General features: G+C 46.0%; 1 protein-coding gene across 3 annotated transcripts in view; it reads left to right on the top strand.

The window, feature by feature from the left end:
- Window positions 1-16,400, top strand: part of PAX3 (paired box 3) — a gene marked incomplete at both ends in the record, with an annotated part of 74,337 nt that continues 57,937 nt past the window's right edge. For 2 of the 3 annotated variants that reach the window (XM_080350112.1, XM_080350110.1), the window contains 4 exons: window positions 1-85; window positions 1,040-1,275; window positions 2,656-2,785; window positions 3,414-3,548. In XM_080350112.1, coding sequence (XP_080206238.1) covers window positions 1-85; window positions 1,040-1,275; window positions 2,656-2,785; window positions 3,414-3,548 — 586 coding nt within the window. The remainder of the gene's footprint in view (window positions 86-1,039; window positions 1,276-2,655; window positions 2,786-3,413; window positions 3,549-16,400) is intronic. The other variant, XM_080350111.1, reaches the window with a different exon arrangement.

Genomic DNA, 16,400 nt, shown 5'->3' with positions numbered 1-16,400 from the left:
ATGACAACTTTGGCTGGAGCTGTCCCCAGGATGATGCGACCCGGGGCTGGCCAGAACTACCCCCGCAGCGGGTTCCCGCTGGAAGGTAAGGCCGCTCCCGGTCTGCTCCCACTCGGAACCGTGAGAATTGCTCCGTGCCGGCAGGCTGGAACAAAGAGAGTCCCCCAGCCCGTCGAGAGCCGGCACACGGAAAGCTCACCGGACAGCCGGCACGGCTCACACCCCCGGCCTGCCAGAGCCGCCGTCCTGCGGCGGGGCTGGAGCTGGGCCCTGTCCTGGGACGGGCATGGCTGGGGCCGTGCGGGGAATGCCAGACTGCGGGCTGGTGGCTCTGGCCTCGCACCGCAGGAATGGTCGCTCCACTCCGGCAACGGGAGCGGAGGGAACCGGACGGGAGGTCGGTGGCGCAGCGGACCCTGAATCCACCGTTCAGCAGAGTGCTAGGGCAGTGATTTGGGGACCCCAAAGTTAGAAAAAGAGATGGGGGAAAAGTTAGAAAAAAAAAAATAAACGAAATCGAAAGGGACTTTAGAAACGAGCGCTTGTCTCGGCCGTGCAGGGCTGCTGCAACTGGTGATTCTTCCTTCAGACTTTGGCGGTGCGAGAGCCTCGCAGCTCCGGGGAGCCCCGCAGCCCCTTGCCCGGCGGGAGGACGGGCGCCTGCGGCGGCTCCCACCGCCGCATCCCGGGGCTTCGCCCGGGGAAACCGCAGGCTTCCAGCACCACTTCCCCGCTAGAGTCAGGCAAGCCCTGACACCCGGCTCCGGTGCCAGAGCAACAGGTGAAGCCGCCCCACCGCCCTTTCTTGCCCACTAAAGCGGCGGCGCGGGGCTCCGCGCGGGCCGGTGGGCCCCGGGCGCGCTGCGGGGCGGCGGGGCGGGCGGGGGCGGGTGGCAGCGAGTTGCTTTACAGAAAAGCAAAGACAAAGAAAAAAACAAACAAAAAACAATAACAACAACAACAACAAAAGACCCAGCAGGATCCGAAGGAGACGTTAACGCCATTTCCCCCTCCTGCCTCCCCTCCCCTCCTTTTCTAGTCTCTACTCCTCTAGGCCAGGGCAGAGTCAATCAACTCGGAGGAGTGTTTATCAATGGCAGGCCTTTACCAAACCATATCCGACACAAGATAGTGGAGATGGCCCACCATGGCATAAGGCCCTGTGTCATCTCTCGCCAGCTGCGAGTGTCCCACGGCTGCGTCTCCAAAATTCTCTGCAGGTACCAGGAGACGGGCTCCATCCGGCCGGGGGCCATCGGCGGCAGCAAGCCCAAGGTGAGCCCCTCTGCGCCCGCTTGGAGCCGGGCAAACCCCGGACGCGGCGGCGGGGAGAGAAACCCAGCCGGGATTCAGCCCAGGGTGGCTCCGGGGTTTGCAGGCGGGGAGGCAGCACCCCGGGAGGGCCGGGGGGACCGTGCGGGGGCCGCGGGTGGGCGCAGACAACAACCAGTCCCAGCACCGCCTGCCTGTTGCTCCAAAAGTTACCGAGGCTTTAAAAAATATTGTTGGAGTTAATGACATTTTTTTTTGATTAAGAAAATGCTCTTTAAAAACCAAAAAATACAAACCAAAAGCTTCGCAAGCGAAACTAGGGAGAAAGGGGTCGTTTTGTGAACATTTCGTTGTCCAAAGCCCTGAGCGCCCCATGCTCAGCCTCACGGTCGGATAGCAGGGCTTGCACCGAGAAGCGGGATCAGGCCCTCGCTTCTTTCGTTGCAAAGCAAAAAAAAAAAGAAAAGAAATTACCTGTATTTCTGTCTGCCCACTGCTTCTTCTCCTGCTCTGTTTGTTTTTCTGTCTGCTCCAAAGCTGCGTATATTTATAGCTACACCGCTAAAAACTTTGTGCTCACAATAATGCATACAAATATAGATCGTTTTCTCAAGATTAGCCTCCTCGTCCTACTCCGGCTTTTGTTTCCCACAAAAACGAAGTAACGACTTGCGTTTTTATTGAAAGTTACCTGCTAGTTTTTTGGGTTTTATTTTCCTCTTTGTTGCCTCTAAAATGGCAATGCCTGAGCTTTCTCTTTCGGTGTTATGACTAGATATATTTTTTATATGTGTTACCGGACCGAAAAGCTGTTCCCAAAGAGGAGACTTTCGTTTTGTTTGAATTCGGCTTTATTTTAAATCACGAAGCCATCGAAGAAACCTCTTGGTACTCGGAGCTCTCAGCGTTTTTAGTACACGACTTTTTATTTGGGGTTGCAAACTTTGTTCAACCGAAACTTTACTGACTGGGAGCTTCGCTCACACGGCGTCCTCCTCTACTCCCGACACAGAATTTTCCCGGGATTTTTCCTGGCCGCTCAGCAGCCGGTGCTGCCTAATTCGGGATTTTACTTGCCGAGGGCTCGATCCCACCTTCCATGTAACCCCGGCGGGTTTCGGCGGGGTAACCCCTGGGAAATTTCGTTTAACGCGGGGAGTATTTGTCTGATGAGAGCCCGTTGCTACCGATTATATCCCCTCTGATTTTAAACTGACCGTCCTGGGGGTGCTTCAAATGGGGTTTCTAAGCGGGGATGGTGTCGACTCTCGCTGGCAGCGGTGCGGGTCGGCTCGGCGGGGAGGCTCCGGCCGCACCGGGGATCCCACTGGCAGTCGCTCGGGGTCTTGCAGACTGTGCCCGGTCGCCTTGTCTTTACTGAAGCAGGTGACGACGCCGGATGTTGAGAAGAAAATCGAGGAATACAAGCGGGAAAACGCGGGCATGTTCAGCTGGGAGATCCGGGACAAGCTGCTGAAGGACGGGGTGTGTGACCGCAACACGGTGCCGTCAGGTACGGGGCGGGGGGCTTGGACACATCCCGGCGGCCGGGGTGCGGTACGGGGAGGGCAGCGCGATACCCAGGGAGAGCCCCAAGCCGGGCTGGTAACCCTGAAGCGGTCAGCGTTAGCAGGCTGCTACCAGCAGACCCATCCCGGGAGGATTCCTGCGCTCTGTGGGGGTGTTTTCAATTAAATTGCAACTGCATCCCCTGCCGTCCTCACCGGGCTGCTGCCTAAAGAGGGCTCGGGGCTTGCTGGAGACCTGGAGATGGAAAGCTGGAGCTGACTGGGGAGCAGCTCACTGTGCCGGTGGGTTCTTTGTCGGGGGAGAAATGGAGCTGGTGCAGTATTTATGCTGGTGTCCGTTGCCTTTTCCGTTGCCTTTTCTTATCACCCACTGCCTGGGTTTGGGAAAAAAACACTTGGGGGGTCCACCGTGCCTGGGCTGGAGTGCTGTGTGGGACAGTGTTCTGTGAAAACTCCCCCACAGGTTGGGTAGTGGGAGGCCCCAAATGGTGGTAGCCAGGGGGGTACATGGAGTAGCAGCACAGATGCGAGGTGAGGCTCGTCTGCCCGGTCTGTCTGTTGTGGGGGGCTGCTGGGGACAAGCCTGGTCACAGCTCTGTGCTCCCCTCAAAGTGAGCTCCATCAGCCGCATCCTGCGCAGCAAGTTTGGGAAAGGTGAGGAAGAGGAAGCCGAGCTGGAAAGGAAGGAGGTGGAGGAAGGTGACAAGAAGGCCAAGCACAGCATTGATGGCATCCTCAGCGAAAGAGGTAAAGTCCCATTTTCCCCCACTCTCTGCGGAGCCCTGGGACCAGCTCATGCCAGCCCAGGGTACTGGTGGGTATTGCTCTCCCCGTTCTCTCCTCTATTTCTGGAGATCATCCTGGGGCCAGTGCAAAGGGAGGTGTAGGGTGAGGAGCTCGTGCCGACAGAGTGTCTGCTGTGTCCCATCCCATCCTGTGACCCTGCAGTGTGTGGGAATGGTGTGAAGGTGGGGCAATAGTGGGGGTCACCACCAGTTTGCCTTTTGATAACAGGGACGGGGGCCAGAGAGCAGGGAGAGCCGCTGCTCTCCCAGCCCAAGCTGAGCCAAAGGGCGCAGCTGCACAGAAGGGGCGGTTGTAGCCAAAGGCTGTGGAGCCTCGAGTCTCTGCAGCCGTGGGCAGGGCAGGGAGCTGCATGTTTTGTTTCTTCTCCTCTTAAAAAAACCGCTGGGAAAAGCTTGTATTGGCTGCGAGGGGGTTGCAACCTGAGCAAGGCAGAGGCAAAGGGCCGGTCGGGGGGCAGCCGCTGCCCTCAGTGCGGTTGTGCCCAGGTCCCCGGCTGGGCCGGGGCAGAGGGGCAGGCGAGGGCCCAGCTGGGCAGCCTTTGAGTAGAAGTGGCTGCCCAGCACATGCACAGGCACTGGAGAAGGCGAGACAAAAGTACCAAATGAGCTGGTCAAACATTTGTACAACTTTTCCAGCTTTTACAAAGAAGGCCTTCTATACACAATCTACACTTGGAGATGAACTTGGAAAACAAAGAGGGGGGAGTCCATTGAAACTCACACTTTGGCTTTGCACAGACAAAGCTTCAGCTAGCAGCAGCTTGATGTGAACAAAAGAAGGCAACCTTTTTATAATTCAAGGAGAAAAGAAGAGAAAACAGCTCCACAAAAGGCTGAGAAAAGACATTATGGGCTTGCAATGAGGGATGAATTATTCAATGAGCCCCTAATAGCTGATGCTCCACGCAGTTTTATGGACTCTCCACCAAGGAAAAAGTAGCTGGTTTTACCTAGAAAATGTTGCTAGCATTTCTAGACATCTTGAGATGCTGAGTGCTGTTCAAGAAAGACAACTGAAACCTGTTCTTTAAAAGTAGGATGTCTCCTTTTTGTGTAGGAACAAGTCCCAAGGCACTCCCCAAACTTAATCTTCAACTCTGTTACTAAAACTTTCAGGGAAACCTCATCTGCGTGTCTGTGTTTGTGTGGATGTGTTTGTGTGGATACAACCACGCAGAAGATGCTAACAAAGTAATAGATTTTAAAGTGAGAAGGCACAGTCTGATTTCTCAGTCTAGCTGCTCCTGTGTGATGGGTCACAGAGTTTCCACCAGAACCTCCTGCAAAGGAGAATTGTTCTGAGAGGGATCTGACACCAAAGGAAAAATAGCTAAAGTCAGTGCCCTAGTTGTTAAAACAACGAGCTTTTCTGCTTTCCTGAATTGTTCAATACAGATTAGAAACAGAAGATGGGAAGCCTTGATAATATCCCTGCTTTACGGAACACAGAGTAACTAATAGACACAGCAAAAGAATAAATATTTTTATCAATATAACCCACCCATCTGCTTCTCTTTGAAACACGATTCTTGTAGGGGTTGGCGGTGCCTCACTGAGAACAGGGGCTCATTCGTGCCCCTCAGCACAGTTGTGCGAGGAGGCTGCGTTCTGTCTTCCAATGTACCCTCTCCTTCACTTTCTGCGGGCATGAGGGTTCTACTTTGCTTCTTTTGAGTTCAGTTGGTGTCAAAATTCCCTTTGACTAAATGAGGTGGTGCAGCCCTATCCTGTCCTTGTGCACACAGGTTTGTGCTGGATGAACATGGCTGGGCAGTTGTGTGCAAATGGCAGCTTGATAATCCTGTCTGTTCTGTGACAGCGCCTGGGAAGGTTTGGCAGCTGGAGGGAGAGCATGCGCTTCCCCGCAGCACCGCCTGCTCCCCTCCCTGATTAGCAAGCTGTTGCTTAATCTTATTACTGGAGTGTCTGGGATGCTGCAGTGCTCTTGAGCTGCTGCTCAAGAAAGGTTTTGTTACCTTACACATGCCTTATGTATGGTGTGATAGTATAGGGAAAACACACCAGTGAGCTCATTACAAGGGAAAAAACAACTATAAACTAAGTCCACCACTACTTTCTGTACCCGCTTAACAAAAAAGGTTCTGCATCAACTCACAGTGCCAGCAGAGGAGCTTCGATTTCACCCTGTCTATAAAAATCATCAGATCAGATCCTGCTCTCTTACTGAAATAACTGGCAGTGCTCCTGAGGATTTTGATGCTGCAGGATCGTGTTTGCCAGTGTCCCCCAGCCTGGCTATGAGGCCTGGGGTGGCAAAGGGTGCCCGCTGATAGGGCATCTCGTGTGCCCCTCCAATGCTGGGGTTGCTTGCAGTCCGTTCCAAGGTTATCCCGGTGGTGCACAGCAAAACCCTCACTTCTCACAGCTCTCTGTGGGAGTGCTCCACCTTATGGAGTGAAAAAAATGAAGTATTTTGAAGTCTTTTATAGTTTGAGTAATTTTTAAAGCTCTGGTCTCAGAGGCTTGAGGTGTCTCAGGGGTTTGAGATATCCCAGTAGCAGGAATGTGGGTGCAGGGAGATGCCAGGGAAGGCTGTGGGACGGATCAGGAAGCAAGTCCTGGGACTGAGTGCGGAGCAGGGAATCATTCTGGATGTTTGCTCATGTTGCCTGAAGTCCCCTCCTTGCCATGGGCTTTTGGGTGGCTCAGGGAGAGGCATTTTTCGTAAGGGAAAGGATAATAATTGTAGTCACTTTAATGGCAGCCAATTCAAGATTTGGGATTTGGGCAGTATTTATAGCAGAGTGGGATTAGGGAAGAGAAACATGATATATTTGAAAAAAGTGTGATAGAAACAGTATATCATGTGGTTTGGGATTTCTCCCATCACATATGTAAGCATAAGTAAACATTAACATACCTTGCTATATTTCTGTTTCAGCCTCTGTTTACTAACACTTCAATGTTGTTCTCTCTCAGGCATTTGCAGATAGCACATGCACAGCCCGCTTTGCTGTATTTTGGTATTCCTGTCAGTGTCACTCTCTACCCTGATTTTGGACATATATTTAAAGAAAACCTGGATTATCACAACATGTATCAGGAAGCTGATAATTCTATAATAGCATATCTGTATTCTGCATGCATGATGTATTTTTCTTAAAGGCATAAGCTATAAATAAAGAACATGAAAGAGAAACTTTTGTGCCTTTATATGGCACATCAGGGCATATTTTTAGCATAACCGCTACGGAAGAGGGAGTCACTTGTACCTTTAGCAGGAGTTATGTGCGGCATGGTTTGCTGACTAATCTGATAACTCCCCACTTCATAAGATAGCTGTTGTTTTCTGGCAAAAACTGGTGGCTTTCAGCACTCAAACGATGGGGTGTAGAGCTGGTCCTCGGGCCTCTGCGAGGGGTGGGGGCCGGGGCTGGGACACCCCCGCCTGCCCTCAAAGGGGTCTCTGTTCCCGGCCGGCGGAATTGGCCCCCAGGCCCTGTCCTGGCGGATCCTCCCCCAGTCATGCGCACCCGTCCAAAAAGGGCCCTACTCATCCCAAGCCTCTACCCTTGGCTGTACTGAGAGCAATTCAGGCTACAGCAGACTAAATTGCCTCCTTTATTTCCTTCTTACTTTCATCTTGGACCAAACCCTTCCCCCCTCTCCCTCCCCTTCCTCTTTTCTTTTTTTCTGTGTGCCTGAGGCTCACATTAATACAATTTCGGCACCACCCCTATTTTTGTGTGTGTATGTGGGGAGTTTGAAGGGAGGGAAAAAAAAAAGGACCTCAGCACAAAAGCCCTGCTCAGCAGCTAGAAAGTTCAAGCTGCTGCTCCTTCTCTAGCTGTGTGATGCTTTTCCTGTTTGTGAGTTTTGGGAAACATTTTTGCTTTGTGCTGTAATGGAATTAGAAGACAGATGCTGACTGTAAATGGGACACGCGACTACCAGCCCCTAGCTTAAATATTTAGATGCAATGTTACAATTACTGACTTGATGCACAGGCTTTGAAGTGGTGGCACATGATCTGAAGGGTGGCTCGGGCTCTATGGGCTTGCAGATGTTTTGATTAGGGTTGGTCAGTATCAGGCAGCCAGTTATTTTTAGGTTGTTAAACTAATAAAGACAGTTTATTAAGGGACAGGATTAACATGCAGGCACCAGATATCAGTTTGAGTCATCTCATTCATTTCTGCATCGTAGACTGTTGAGTTAGCGGCTGGAGCATGGGAGGAGGCAGATGTGGGATTAGATTTTGGTTGTGATTTTCTGATACAGTGCTTGTTGTGATTTTGCTCCAGTGTCCTCTCCCGGGGCGCAGTGGTAAGAGGACTTACTGGTCATGTGAAATACTGTTGTGTCTTATGGCTGAGAAGCACAATGTGTTCCCTTGCTCAATGTTCCCAGTTAAGATTCATTTACTGGATGAAACGTGATGACTGTGGCTGTAGGCAGTGATCATCTTGACTCTGGAATTTCATACGGTACTTTACGTATTTGGTCACTAGCAGGTATTAAAAATCAGCTTGTGTAACTTGAACAGAATTTAGTTTCTGAGGCTCTTGGAACTGGCAAGAAAATACTGCTTAAGTAAGAAAAATTCCCTAGTGGCTCCAGGATTTGGCTCAAGGAAGGTAGTAGTAATAGTATTTTCTGTGTGTTCTTTTCTCTTTCTTTCCTCATATCTCAGTAGTGTGTGAGTCCAGTCCTGGATAGAAAAGCCAGGTTCTGCCCAAGTGCAAATCGAAATAGGTTGATGAAGTCTCTTCTACCTGGACTGCAGCTCAGAGCTCTTGTTTCTTCTGCCTGACCTGTTGTTACTGTGGGGCTCTTGGCCAGGCTCCCCCTTACAAATCATTATTCTGAGCTAAAAACTAACAACTTCAGTGATCAATAACTCGCCAACAATCGAGAGCGTGATGTCCCAGCAGGCAGAGCATTTTCAGAAAGGTACTAAATATCTTCCATTTTGAGTGACTTCAGAGAAGAGTTTGCTGCTCTAGAGATACCAGAGCAGCCCGTGCCTTCCTGTCTTGAGGGTGAGCTGGGGGACTTTGATTTTAATTGTCAGACCAACTGCACAATAATCACCTTATGCAAGCACTACTAGTACTTCCAGCTATGGGAAGAAAGGGTGTCATTCAGTCTAGCAGTGTCTCTCTGAAGTAATATATAGATACACCATATCCTGTTCTTGAAATAATGATTTCATTTGATGGGTTTGCATGTTTCACCATCCTAGAAGGCTTTTCTTACCTTAAAAAGAATCAGTGCCTATTCAAACAGAACCACTGTGGCCATCTTTTCCAGTTCTTCTATGTACCTGCATCTAGAGCAAAGGCAAACAGTATTTTAGCAAATATCAGGATTGCTTTGCACACAGCAGTTGATTTACTTGAATTAATACTCAAGTTTGTATTGGATTTGCTTGCTCTGAAAATCTTAATAATTCATTAGACTTACCCAGTGTCATTCTGGAAAGTCTGAGGCAAGAAACATAGTCAGTTAACTTCGGGGTGGTTAGGACTTGCTCTGAAAATGTGATTTTTATCTTTGGCTTTCTGGATTCTCCTACTATTGCAAAATCCTTGACGTCAGTGGGAATTTACCATGGTAGGGATCAGGCTCTTCTTGAAACCAACTCTGTTATGTGCTGAGCAACTGCAGCTCTGGAGGAAATCCTCAGGTTTAGGTTTACTGGATCAGGTATCAGACCTCCAGTTCTGCAGACGCTGTCATATGCGGGTGAGGGCGAGAAGTCCCACTCAAAGGGCCTATTCATGTGTGTGAATTTACTCACGTGGTTTGGGGCAGGCAAGAATGGGGCCCAAATTTGTTCTATTCTGTTAATAGAAAGTACCCACTAAACGAGAGTGTGACTCTAATCCTGAGTGAAAGTCTCTGGCAAAAATCTCATTGAGGGTGAGGATCTCTCTATCTGTGTTTACACAAAGGTAGTGATGGTATCAGTGGACAAAGAGGCAGAGATTTTAATTAGATTAAAAAAAAAATTAGAAATTAATCCTGAAAGTGAAAGTTAATGCTGATGAAATCTTAAAAAGAGATTATTTTCCAGGTCTGATTTTGGAGAGTAATTCTCTGTTGTATCAGTCAAAGATAACACTTTTATCTAACACTTACTTACGGGAGGTTTAGTTTGGTATTAGGCTTACTTATTGATAAGAGTTGGAGCAGGATTTATAAGAGTGAAGCTAATAAAGTTGATAGTGATCAATTATGAGGAGTCCCCAGGGCTGTGCAATAAAACTGCACTGGGAAATGAAGCAGAACTACAAAGTGCTCTCTGGTTAATTTAAGAAGAAATTGAGTGAAACGCAAAGCAATAAATCAGAGCAACCCAGTCAATGTGAATTTCTCCATGTAAATGTCACTTTAAATCCTACATAACAAATGTGTGTGGCTAGAGAAAGAAAAAAAAGAAATGCAGGATACTTCCAAGTGTTCCCCAAACGCGGAGCTCTCTAGCTAATAAAAATGATGTACAGTAACATAATTCACCGCAAGACCTTGTTTAGTGTAGTGTGACTGCGGCATTTTACTTTACTTGCCCTGAAGTACTCCTGCCCCATGCTGTTAAACTAATTCAGTTTAAATCACTCTGCCTCGAAAAAAAAAGTGAAGAGTAATGAAATTAAAGCTCACTGAGGACACATTAGCGTTAAAGTGTGTCATGTGCTGAGATTATTTGCTTAGTGGAGTTTGACGTAATTGTTGACAGGTCATTTATTCATCCTAGTAAATAAAGATTCACGAACTATTAAGAATGTTCATATATAACTAGTAAGACAGTAAAAGGCAATTAAGAAGTCAGTTTAATGTCTTATCTTGCTGGTTGCCCTACAGTTGTTTTACAACTAGGAATTAAAATTTGAAAAGGAAGTTTTCAGTGTCCCTGGCCAAATATTGATTAAGCAGTTGTTTGCTGATGCCATTGTGGCACATAAAAAGGCCAGTAGTTCTGCCCCTTGTTGTTCATCTTCCATTGTCACTGTTTCTTAACCTCGGAGATCAAAGGAGGATCATTTCAGTTTATCTGTCTTGGAAAATCCTTCTTTGCTACTAAACCCGTACAGATTAATGGCCAAATTGTCTTTAATGAGATGTGAAATTTGAATGGAATCCCTATTTTGCATGGTCTTTTGGATGTATGCACCGTATGCCCTTACAGTTTTGTGGGAAATTTTTGCTTAGCATTATTTGATTTGGTTTAGTTTGAATTGTTTCATTTTTAGTATACAATGCACTGAAATATTACTATTACAACAGATAAAATAGGTGATATTTCACTGAATTTTAATCAAACTAATTTTATTGCATGTAATATTTTTGAGGAGTGTAGTCTAACAAATAAAAGTTTTGTTCTTTTTTTTTTTTTTTAAAAAATAGCAAATCGTACAGGAGATAAATGGTCCAGGGCTGCCACTAAAAGAAAGGGAATTTGAGAAGCCAGCCAGCCCTCCAGGTTGGGCTCTCAGTATGAAGAGGACACAAATGAGCTTGCAGCACATCTTCATGCGCTTTCTTCAGATTTGATTTTATATACCTCACATCAGCAAGGACAGATGTACTGTCCCATCTCAAAAAGGGGGTATAAAGTCAGGTCAGCCAGGCTGTGCTGAATGGCAGGCAAGTATCCTTGGGAATAATCAGTTCCTTGTTGCATTATAGAAAGCTGTATTTACTTCAGAGATGGTAAAATATATTCCACCGCATCCTCAATAGGAGTGGCTGTGCGATCTGGATGTGTTATGTCTGCTTGTAATTATGATATGGCGTTTCAGCTGAATTGTAGGGTGTGGGAGCGTGAGATCCAGGTCCTGCTGCTTCCAATGGCATTTCTGGACACTGAAATGTAGCTTCACGAGCAGCGGTCAGAAGCCTGCTGTAACCGAAGATCCTCTCCTGGTGTCATGGTGATTTTACAAGGGTGAGCCTTTTCTGCTGTAGCGACCAACAGCAGAGTAAAGGGCTAAACCAGATTTTTTTTAAATCAGGATTTTTCACATTCTGTTTCTTAAATACACTCTGTTTTTATTTTATCTGGTTATCTCTGAATAAAATATCAGTCCGTTCATACTTTACAAGTACCCAGCTAATTTAGGAGACATTTTGCTGCAGAGGAACAGCTAAAATTGTTTGAAAACATTTTAGGTGCAAATTTGCTTAAAGTCCATGAACTCAACTTGTTCATTTCCATGGAGAGCTGTGGTGAGGACAGTGATACATATTCTACCTTTGGGGTTTTTTTTAAATAGATATTTATCTGGATGTAGACTTTCTGCCAAACATGACTAATGTTTTTATCATGCACAAGTCCATATATGGACCCATCTTAAGGATTTTTGTATTTATGGTATGCCTCATGTTGGATGTGCGATCCAAAAATGACTATGCAGTAATTTCTATATCAGATATAATGTCACATAGACCACTGTGGTTTGAATTGTATGAGGAAGAAACTGTCTGCATCTTCTCTCTGGCTGAAGAGTATCACAAAGGGAGGCACACTATGTCCTACACCACATTCCTCCCCTCAACCCCTCATCCTCATCAATAGAGCAAATGAAATTTTGGGAATTAAATCAGGAGCTCTTATTGAAACAGTTGTCAAACCCTATGTTATGACAGGCATAAAGAGGATTTTTCTCTGTCTTTTTCTTGGAGGTCACTTGGCCAAGAAAGAACTTAGAACAAGCCAGGGTTCAAAGTTACTGTACTTCTGCGCTGGCAGCTGAAAAGATGGACTGATGATTGATGACAGAAATATTTTTCTTAATTTGATACCAGGAACAGACTTGTCAGCCCTTGAAGAGTAAATCAGAGACAGAAAATTAGAATTATTATGAAAAGAATTCTAAAAATATCTTACTTGTAACTACTATTATCTGGATTCAGATACTAGAAGTAAAACACCCCAGACAAAACTTATAAGGGGAAAGAAAGGTCTTCCAGGTGATCACAGAGTGGAGTGGAGACTCATCTGTTTCCAATCCTGGATGTCATAATGCAAAAAAAAGTCCCTCTATTAAAGAAATAGGTCACCTGGCACTTATTTTTGGGTAGCACTGGGAGAACATGCAGAATGATGAGGACAGTAAAGGGCAACTCTTTTGGATGTGCTTTGTTTTCTTGCTATGTTGATCTTCCCGTTTTAGCTTTTGAGGTTTTGATGACTGGGGTGCCCTTGGAGTGCATTGGATCAGTTTTGCAAGGCCAGATCCTAGAGCTTCTCTGAGTGTGAGCTGGAAGCAGGGACCAGGACTGGGGGCAGCACCTTGACGTTCAGGGCTGTCTCCCTGTTTCCAACCTTGCTCTGCCTCTACCATTCTCTTCTGGGAGACCTGTAAGTGCTTTTCATTACTTTAAATATGAAGCATACAGCTCCCACAGGGCTCTTGTGTTCTCTAGATGGAGATAATTGTAGTTGCAGTTGTGCTTTGTAAGTGGTATTTTGCACTTGGTGACGTTCAGCTCTTTGAGTAGATGCCTTAGGTCCCAGTGATTTGGGCTAAATGGCTTCCCCCTACATGCACAGCTGGTGCTGGTTTGCTGCTGAAGTTCCTACAGCTGGGGGAAAGCAGCTGCCAAAGGCATCTTCCCATGGTCTTTACCAGCCTTCTGATGGGGCTGTGGTGAGCGTGGTTCTGCATCTCTGAGGTAGGAAATGGGAGGTTTTTTTGAGTAGAAGAGAGTGACCTTGGTGACCAACATGTTTATAAGGAAGTGATACCTCTAAATACAAATAACCAAGAAAAAAAGCAGTTGTAATAAAATTAGTGCTAAAAGAGTTGAGTTTGGTTTGGAGAACTGGTTGGACTTGGTATGATTTTCTTTGTGTTTCTCGGAGAGACTTTCTGTGTTGCCTGTTCCTGGAGCCAGCTGAGATGGGACTGCTTGCTCTCCCCCTGGTTACTGGTCTCTGCCTCTGCGTGGTCGAGAACCACAGAGCAGGAAGAAGCTGTTGGGTTTTTTTGCTTTCTGTGTCGTTGCTGTGCGCCCCAGCAGTGTGTGCAATGGAAAATGGGCTGGACTGTAGGACATCTGTCTGTGTCAGCTGCCAAATCATGTCTTTGTATCTTTGTGGGTTGTAGTGTTTTTTGTGGTGTATTTGGTTTTTTTTTTGGAACCAGTATTTTCCTCCCCCAGTGTTACTTCTAAATGTCTGAGATCCAGAAGTCAAAACTCCCATATAGATTCAGCTGCCATAGCTCACCTGTTGAAACTGCAAATCCAGATGAAATGATGTTTTACAATGAGTCTTTGTTGCTAGAAAGGATTGTAAACCTGCCCTTGGAAGAGCAGTTTGGCTTCCAGCCTTTGGGGTGGCAGAGCAGGGGAACACTGGGTTGTTGTGGAGGGATTAGTGGTGCGGAGCACTTCTGAACTGACCCCAGTGGTGCTGCAGCCCCGGCTCGGTGCAGCGGGCGAGTGCGTTTTGATGAAATGCATCAAGAATCAGCATCTTATTTCTAATAATTTTATTACTATTATTTATGATAAAAGCAGATCAATAGCTAGTATGGTCTGGGATTAAGTTCATGAATTGAGAGGTGTTGCCTCAATTTGAACTGAGGCTCTGAGCCACAATATGTTTGCTGGAGTACAGCAATTAATGATACATACTTTTCACTGGTTTTGCTGGGTTTCACATGAATAGCCTGCAATTTTCTCAAATGTGTGGTGTGGAAAATCTATTCAATAGTATATGCAACTAATCTTTGGTTCTAAATAAATACATAATGCTTGAAATTTATGTGGGCATGCAGGTCTTGGACTGTTTTATCTTCTAGAACTGGGTGTTGCTGTTGCATTCACTAAGAACATATCATGACTTCTGATGACTTCTGGATAACTACTTAAACCATTTTATTTCTTTTAAATTTGTTTGTTTGTTTTTACTAATGCACTTTTAAAAACAGGAACATGAGCTGAGCAGGAGAAGGAGACAAACCCCATGCTTTAAACATTCTTTTGTTGTATATTGCTTGTATTTGTAGTTTAAATCTGTAGCTTTCAAAATCTTTTTGCAACAGAATGCATTTCCCAGTGGTGGGGTTTTGTGTTACACAGACTGATTAGAGATGAACTGGTTTGGTTTGGTTTAAAACTTTTAAATCTTTTTTTAAATATGAAATCTGTGTTTTCTTTTATAAACACTTTTCCAAACAGTGAGAAACAGTCTAAGGACTTGGACATAAAGCTATGAGCCAAAAAACTGAGGGGCCAGTTCCAGTTGATAGACTGGCTTGAACTCGTCAACAGGTCTTAAAAAAGAAAATAGAAGTTTTTAGAAGTGCAGTTGCAGTACAACTTTTCCTAAGACAGGATTTGATTTCCAGAGTGTCTGATACAAATAGTTTTTACTGATTTCTAGAGTTTCAAGAAAAATGGCTTTGTTACAGTCAGTTTTTTTAAACAGTAAAATTGTGGGATGTGTGTTGTGTGTGGGTGTTTTGTTTTGGTTTTTTTTTTAAACACCACTGATTCCTCTAATTAATAGTGTCAAGCATGTGAGATTTCTCATAAACCTCAAAAAAGCCTATTGAACTTAATGGCAAGACTTGTATTGTCTTTAAAGAAATTGGGTCTAACTCTAAACTAAGAGAGGTTTTTTTCTCTGTCTCCCTGCCCCTCCCCCGCTTTTCCTTGAGGGGGAAAGAGTGATTTTTTTTTTTTAAGGAAACAGGGGAATTCTGGCATTCCTGGGCATGAGAGGAGAATACTGATTAGAATCAGGCAGAGAGCGAGCAGGTGCTGTGCATGTTCCTTGCTTAACCCCCTGCCCTGACCCAGTGCGCAGACCCTGCAAATAGCAAGTTGCCAGATGTTGAAGATGTTTTCAGGGAGAGCGATTATTCTCCGGGTCCTGTATAAAACCAGAGAGTTCCTACAATGGTTGTATTTCTCATTTAAAGCTGGGCTGGATAAGCCACTGGAGGCTATGCTGGGGAAAAATACTGTATTTCTGAGGATGAGAACTGGCTGTTGTGTTTTGAACGGCTGTGTGGCTGCAGTATCCATTTGCAAGAAGTAATACAAAAAACTACCAAGTGTAGTAGATTGCCTGAGGAGGGAAAGCTGTCTATTTTTGTTTTTTTTTCTTTTTTAATGAACAAAAAAAGATTTTATGGCCTAGAAACAGTACACCCGCAAGAGAGGTGTGTTTAAAACTTAGACGCAAAAGCTTTTGTCTGGAGAATAATACACTTGGTGTAAAGAGAGGCACAATGGAAGTCTTTTCTTCTAGTTATATATGGGTGAGCATCAGTCAGCCAAGGCAGAACTTCAAAGGCCAAGCTCAAAACTTGCCAGGCTTTCTCTCCTGGCAGGTTTTTCTTGAGGTGAGATGGGGAGAGCTGTTGGTGCTGGGACCTGGCTCCCTTCTCCCCCGGCAGAGGAGGCGACAGATCGTGTGGAAACTGAGGTACCCAGCCTGAACTCTCTCTGTCCCCTGCTGCCTATTTGGAAGCTACTAAACTATCACATCTCATGAGCCTTTTCTTACTTATTCATAAAGAGGTGTCAGAAATTGCACTTCTGCCTTGCTGGGAAGGCACCATGCCAGGCAGAAGAGGAAGCTCTTTTTCTAAAAGTACTTTTGGGGAAGATGATCTATTTTTCTGCCTCCAGAAAACAGTCATTATTCATATACTGTATATCTCCTTTAAGGTGGGAAGATAGCCTATATGTGTTTTAATATAAATAGTTGAAGTATATAACTGTGGTGTGTTAAATTATCCTCTGAGCTGCACATCTGTCATGTAAATAACACCCAGAGGAAGGTCTTCAGTATAAGTTTGCATTATCA

This window comes from Nesoenas mayeri (assembly GCF_963082525.1).
Source record: "Nesoenas mayeri genome assembly, chromosome: 9".
NCBI lineage: Eukaryota > Metazoa > Chordata > Aves > Columbiformes > Columbidae > Nesoenas > Nesoenas mayeri.
Note: the sequence above shows the minus strand (reverse complement) of the source record. Positions and strands in the feature narration are given on the sequence as shown.